Genomic DNA, 7,054 nt, shown 5'->3' on the forward strand with positions numbered 1-7,054 from the left:
CCAGGTTCTCTCCTCCTCCTCCTCCTCCTCTTGCCCCGCCGTGTGCGAATGTCCCATGGAGATGCCCAAGTGCGCGCCCGGCGTCAGCGTGGTCCTGGACGGCTGTAGCTGCTGCAAAGTGTGCGCCAGGCAGCTGAACGAGGACTGCGGCCTGACGGAGCCCTGTGACCACACCAAAGGGCTGGAGTGCAACTTCGGGGCCAGCTTTGCCCTGGCAACAACCCGTGGCATATGTCGAGGTAAAGACCTGTCTATTCCTGTTTTTTCTTTAATTTTTTTAATGTGAATTGGGCTTGTCAGATGAAGAGTAGTTGCTATAATAGTGGGATCTGCATTAGTTCAACGGTGTGGAATGTAGATGGGAGGAAACTTTAGACTAAACCTCAAAGGACAGACAACCTACTGTGGAAAGAGCCCCGTTAACAGCCCGAAGCATTTCACAGTTTAACCGATCCTTATCTTTGCGAGCCATGTGATGTCTTGAGCAGAAGTCTCGGAGCGGAGCGGGAAAGAATAACATTCCTTTGCTTGTGTTTTCTTTCTCTGCAGCCAAGTCAGAGGGCAGACCCTGCGAGTACAACAGCAAGATCTACCAGAACGGAGAGAGCTTCCAGCCCAACTGTAAACACCAGTGCACATGCATCGACGGGGCAGTGGGCTGTGTCCCGCTGTGCCCGCAGGACCTCTCCCTGCCCAACCTGGGCTGTGCCAACCCAAGGCTGGTCAAGGTGCCAGGCCAGTGCTGCGAGGAGTGGGTGTGTGATGACACCAAGGAGATAGACATCCTGGAGAAGATCTTTGGCAAAGACTTGCTGAATGAAGAGCTGGAGAAAGACCTCACCAACAGAAATGAGCTCATTGCAATTTTCAAGGGTGGACTAAAGTCTCTGCCAGGTAAGAAACCAGCTTAAACATGTCTAGAGTCTTATGGAGAGACAGTCAATGGCAAACGGCTAATATCATCTTTCTTTTATCTTTTGATCACAGCATACAGACAGCAGCCTGAGGTGCAGATGTTTGACAACCAGAAGTGCATTGTCCAAACCACGCCCTGGTCTCAGTGCTCCAAGAGCTGCGGGACAGGCATCTCCAGCAGAGTCACCAACAACAACAGTGAATGCAAACTGGTCAAAGAGACGAGGATCTGTGAAGTGCGCCCATGCACACAGTCACCTTACTCCAGCCTCAAGGTAAGCAAAAGGCACCATGCTCTGGAGACGTACAGAGACAGACCTACAATAAAAAACAACGAGAAGTTTTCAGTCCAAGTCTAACATTGGATTCTTTTTGATTTGTGTTTTGCAGAAAGGCAAAAAGTGCAGCAGAACAAAGAAGTCCAGCCAGCCAGTGAAATTCACCTATGCTGGCTGCTCAAGCCTCAAGAAGTACAGGCCCAAATACTGCGGAGCCTGTGTGGACGGCAGATGCTGCACCCCCCACGACACCAGAACCATTCGAGTCAAGTTCCGCTGTGAAGATGGCGAGACCTTCAACAAAAACGTCATGACGATCGAGTCCTGCAAGTGCACTTACAACTGTCCCCATGTCAACGAAGCCTCATACCCCTTCTACCGCCTTTCTAACGACATCCACAAGTTCAGAGACTGAGCACCACTGGTGGACAACCCCACTCACCATTGAATGTAGGGGTGTAAATAGACTTTCAATTGACTACCAACTTCTTGTTGTAACTAGATTCCCAAGGAATTGTGGGCTTACATCATGAGGACTTTATGAAGTGCACTGTTTGCTGTGACTTTCAGCATTCTTACTACCAACTGCTTCATATTAATGGAGCATCATGAGTAGCTTCGTTATGGAGCAAGATGTAACTAATATTTGTACATGTATCTTAGTCGCTGATATCAATTCACTGTGTATATTTTGATCCTTAGCATTTGGACAGGACCCAAACTGTAGACTTGTGTGTGAATATGAAGATATGCACATGCGTAATTTCAATTAGCAGACCATCCTTAAACTTTCTAAATAAGACATCGAAATGTCTCCTCTGGACTTGTTTGACAAGTGTGTGGTTTCATTTTTTTTCATGACGTGGGCATTATTGTTCATGTTTTGTGGCAGCTATTGAACTTCCTGAACAAAAAGACAAAGCGAAACATGTCAAAGGATGAATGAATGTTTTTATTATTGTTATTAATATTATTTATCAAAAGTGTAGCTACTTTATTTGAATATTAAGTGTCATACTGGAATAAACTGTAAAATTGATTTAATTTTATATGTTACAAATAAAAGTGATTTATTTATGAAATAACAACATTGTCTGATGTTAATGTTGGCCTTGAACACAATACAGTGCAGCTCATATGTGGAGGTTGTTTGAATTTCACAGACAATTCTCATGTCATATGTTGCAGACCCAACAGATTTTCAGACAGACAGTGAGAAGGGTCAGTCCGTTCTTGTATAACAAAGTCTCCACTGATTTTGTGCGCTTTGGAATGCCATTCTGATATGCTCTGGCTTGCTTCTCTTTGAGCTGGCTAAGCCATACACTTGACTGCTTCTGAGGGGGGAAAAAAGATTAAGACCATGAGTAGCAATGAGTATGGGAGTATGCCAAGAATCTTAAGTATTGCACTGAATGGTTTGGGATTAGACACCATGCGGGGCGCACAATGTCTATTATTGTATACAATTGAGTTGTATGAACAGAATGCATTCCTGGTTAAGCTTTTTCACACGTAGCCTTGCCAAATTGACCTAATTCATTAGCAGCAACTGAATTAAGAGGAACAAGGTGCACTGGCCTCAGCTGGCTCCTGCAGCGCATGTTCACTAAACAGTTGTAAACAGCCCTGAAGGGAAGGAATCCATGTGCTAAATTGTAAGAATTATTATTGTGAGGCAGCAACACAGAAGGCATAAAACTTCTTTATACAGCGAGTTTGCATAAGATCATATTGCAGCAGCACGGCTGGAACTTTCCATTTTTAGCTTTACCTGTGCCTAAACTAGCCTCATGTGTCTTTTAAAAGCATTTTTGCCATCTGTGGGAATCAAATGAACCCTTGTGTTATTTGTCTTCGGTTTGGGTCAGATGACAGATGCTTGCACCTGGTGCAAAATACCAACCGTACAGTTTAAGAGGGTTAGAGGAGCAGAGCTCAGGGGCAACGACAGGGAACGCGTTCTTTTTTTGATCCAGGTAGAGGGAGCGGCTCAGGAATGCAGCAGTGGCTCAGAAAGCAGACATCCTGATGGGCGGCAGATGTTGGAAAATATTTCTGAGCAACATGTTCACTTTAGCTATGAAGACTTTCCAAATATACACAAATACTCCCAAGTAGTGGATTATATTCACAGAGCCATTATATCGCTCCAGTCCACAGTCTATTTTAAAGCCTGTCTATATGAGTGTTTGATCCATCAGTACAACTGTGGGGAACTGCTGGAGGAAACTGCTCTAAATTGTAAGAAGAGGCTGTCTTTGATTGAGCGGTATGTACCACACAGGATGTTCCCACTGAGGTTGGACACATTCCTCACATGAAAGTTTTACCTAATCACAAAGATGAGTACTGACACAACACTCCCAGTGTGTGCTCTTTGCCTGTGTCCTGTTGAGTAGTCTCAAGGGGGAAAGTGCTCCTTTTGGCCCTTCATAGTGTGCTGCCACTTGTCCTGTTAACAGATACAGCTAACCTCGTTATGCAATGGTGTCTGTATGTTATGCGAGCAGTCCTTTAGGTCTTCATCCGTGGCATTCCTTCATAATGCACTGACAGGCTCACCGTCCCGCAGTCTAAACTCTCCAGGAACCAAGGGATCTCATTTATTGTTGGAAATAAACTGTGAAGTCCGGGCAGCACTGGGCCAACCTGTAAAAACTATTGCTCAGACACAGAGACAAACAAGCCTCTCACACACAGGCGCCATGCAATTAAATCACTCAGCAGCTACCTCATTCCTTTAACCCAGAACTGTTTATATGACAAAGACATTAGCATTAAACCTTCATCTTGGACTTCGTAATGCTATGCAAACAGGAGCTTGCCGCAACAACAGTGGTCATTACTTCAATCTGGAAGCTGCACTGCACTGATGTCAGATCTTTAACCTCCTCAACTGACTGCAGGTAAATGTTATAAGCAGCAGAAGCAAGGTCTGAGGAGTTTTTACTGGCACCATCTGCTGGACAAAGAAGAATAAAGCAATCAAGTCTTTACAGCTGCAGATTTATATTTTTTTCATGAGAAATTTGGGCATTGAGCCAGCAACGGATGAATACACATTGATGTAAACCTTGTTACACACCCTGCAGATCTCTATGTGAAATGACATAAGAAGGGCTGATGATCAGGCCTGAGTCTCCCCAGAGGCCTTCTCGCTCATTATTTACTCGATACAGTTTCAACATTGATAGGAAAGGTTTCTCTCTTGAGCTGCGATGATGCTGAAGTGAAAGCGTACTTAAGGGGCACAGAGCATCAGCAGCTGAGCTAATGTTGGCACAGTTTGACCCCACTATAGTCCAATGAGGTCACAGCATCACTGAGCTGTTACCAAAGGGCTTCAACACTCCTATGGGTCCATTTAGATTTTTAAACACAGGGTTTGACTCCTGAACGCTGCAGTGACTTTTATTGGCTGTGTGTTTGCATTGTCTAGTTTGTGCATGCTCTGTACTTGTGGGACTTAATTACATGATTAGGTAACAGAGAAAATTCAGTTTAAAGTCTACAGTCTCGTACTTAGGGGTTGAATATAAAGTACAACACACTGTGGGTAAAATAACATAGTAATCTGATATGAAAAGCCATTTATAGGCCATGTTTATCAAGTTAGTCTGAACTAAAAATTTAGCATTTATACTACACTAATATTCAACATAATTCGATGGCTTTGAAAACTATATAGTAGCAAAGCCAAAGGTTTCATTGTTAACAAAGTTTCAGGTTTAGGAGTAAATGAGCACTATGTAACTTCTCTGTAATGTTTCTGATAGTTAACTGCTCGTCTCCATGGAAATATGGTCATGTTTTGCCTGGTATATGCTAATGTTATTGAACATCTACTGTATTTCTACTGAATTAAACTCAGTTCCCAGGCCAAGTTACAGTTACAAGACAGATTTGTTGCACGTTTTTCACTTTCCAATTGAAAAATGCAAAAAAAATAAGTTTGCAATAATGCAATATTGTGGAACATTTCAGGCAAAGCATCTTCATGGAGACAAGTAGGTGGAACATCACTTCATCACATAAAGTTACATAGTGTGTCTTTAACTAAAAGAATAATACAGTGAGTAAAAAAATGTATTGGATCAGCCTGTGATTTTGAAACTACTTTGAAATTATTGAGGTTGGTGCATTTCCACTATTTTTTAATCATTTATTTGTGTGTTATTGCTGCAAAAAGGTATTTGAACACATGCCAATCAGCAAGAATTCTGGCCCTCAAAGACCTGTCATTCAGCCTTTAAAAAGTCCACCCCTACTCCGCTTATTAATCTAAAATTTGTAGCACATAGCTGCATAAAGACACCTGTCCACCACACAATCAATCAGACTCCAACTGCTAAAGCAAGTTTATTTGTAGAGCACAATTCAGAGGCAATTCACAAAACAGAAACAAATGCATTAAAATCACAAAGACATGACAGAAATCACAAATTCTTCATGTCTATTCATTCAATTTAACAATTTGCTGACATGAATTTTGTCCGTGCTTAGTGATCCGCCAGATGGAAAACCAAATCTATTGGACCACACTGGCAGACACTCCAGATACTCTTTCCCTTATTTCTTTCCCATAAAAGACATCAGAGACAACATTGTAGATCTCCACAAGGCTGGAAACGGCTACAGGGCAATTGGCAAGCAGCTTAATGAAAAAGGATCAACTGTTGAAGCAATTGTTAGAAAATGGAAGAGGCTAAAGAAGACTTGGACTGATGATAAGAAAGGTGAGGAATCAGCCCAGAACTACACGGGAGGAGCTGGTCAATGACCTGAAGAGAGCTGGATGATAAGCTACATATGAAGTTTGCCAATGACCATCTGGATGATTCAGAGGGGACATGGGAAAAAGTTATGTGGAAGACCGAAATATAACTTTTTGGTATAAACTCCAATCGTGGCGTTTGGAGGAAGAAGGATGAGTACCATCCCAAGAACACCACCCCTACTGTGAAACATTTTTAACTTGATTAGACAATAGAACAGATACAAAAAATATTCGACACAATTTGAGAGTACAAATAATCAAATAATTTTTTTCATTAGTCAAATATCCAACAATTACCACAGTTCTATTGTACATTGAAATACATTATCGACCAAACAAAGTTTAAAATATGGTGATAAGCTTTTAGATAGATTATATTTAGGAATAAAGCACATTATTGATGAAAATATTCTTTGACATGTTGATTTAATAATGCCACCATCTTTGTAATCCATATAATGATAATGATAATAATAATCCAGATAATGATTTTGATGATCAGAATATTACTATTTGTATTTATTTTTGATCCCCATTAGCTGTGAAAGCACGGCTATTCTTGCTGGAGTCGATACTATGACTAAGAATTATTAGTCATTAGTCAATTCATCTGAATCAGAGAATATGACTTCTTCAAATAAACTTCCTAACAAGACTTCCTAAACATTGAATGGTCTAGTGATGTAACAGTGGATTCATGCAAGTTGATGCTATATAACAATTCCAGAAAATTTCCAAGGATGTGTCTCGTAAGCCATTACTCATCCTCCATCTAACAACTTTACCAACCCTTTTGGCTGCAGTGAAACCATCATGTGACTCTTTGAACAGCAGTGGGTCTTTTAATCAGCAATTTGCTGACATTTCTGTGAAACTCGAGTGATATGAACGATGTATTTTCCATCCCTTTTGCCTGCCCCATGCTGGGTAATTGCCGCATGGTTTCCACAGCAGAGAAGAGCTAAGGGCGAGTGAGGCCAAATTCATAAAATCACAACTTACTTTCTCTTCAAAATCTGAATTCTTTAACTTATTTTTTAAATGTACACTATGTACCTTCTCTGCTTGTTTCCATGAAGTT

General features: G+C 41.5%; 1 protein-coding gene across 1 annotated transcript in view; it reads left to right on the top strand.

Moving 5' to 3' along the window:
* Positions 1-2,281, top strand: part of ccn1 (cellular communication network factor 1) — a 2,484-nt gene extending 203 nt beyond the window's left edge. Inside the window, exons 2-5 of the mRNA XM_072438160.1 lie at positions 5-239; positions 550-894; positions 988-1,190; positions 1,306-2,281. Coding sequence (XP_072294261.1) covers positions 5-239; positions 550-894; positions 988-1,190; positions 1,306-1,608 — 1,086 coding nt within the window. The 3' untranslated portion in view covers positions 1,609-2,281. The remainder of the gene's footprint in view (positions 1-4; positions 240-549; positions 895-987; positions 1,191-1,305) is intronic.
* The last annotated feature ends 4,773 nt before the right edge of the window (positions 2,282-7,054 follow it).

Source organism: Eucyclogobius newberryi, unplaced genomic scaffold (assembly GCF_026437365.1).
Source record: "Eucyclogobius newberryi isolate DKJ021-1_F unplaced genomic scaffold, fEucNew1.0.hap1 SCAF_9, whole genome shotgun sequence".
In the NCBI taxonomy this organism is placed as follows: domain Eukaryota; kingdom Metazoa; phylum Chordata; class Actinopteri; order Gobiiformes; family Gobiidae; genus Eucyclogobius; species Eucyclogobius newberryi.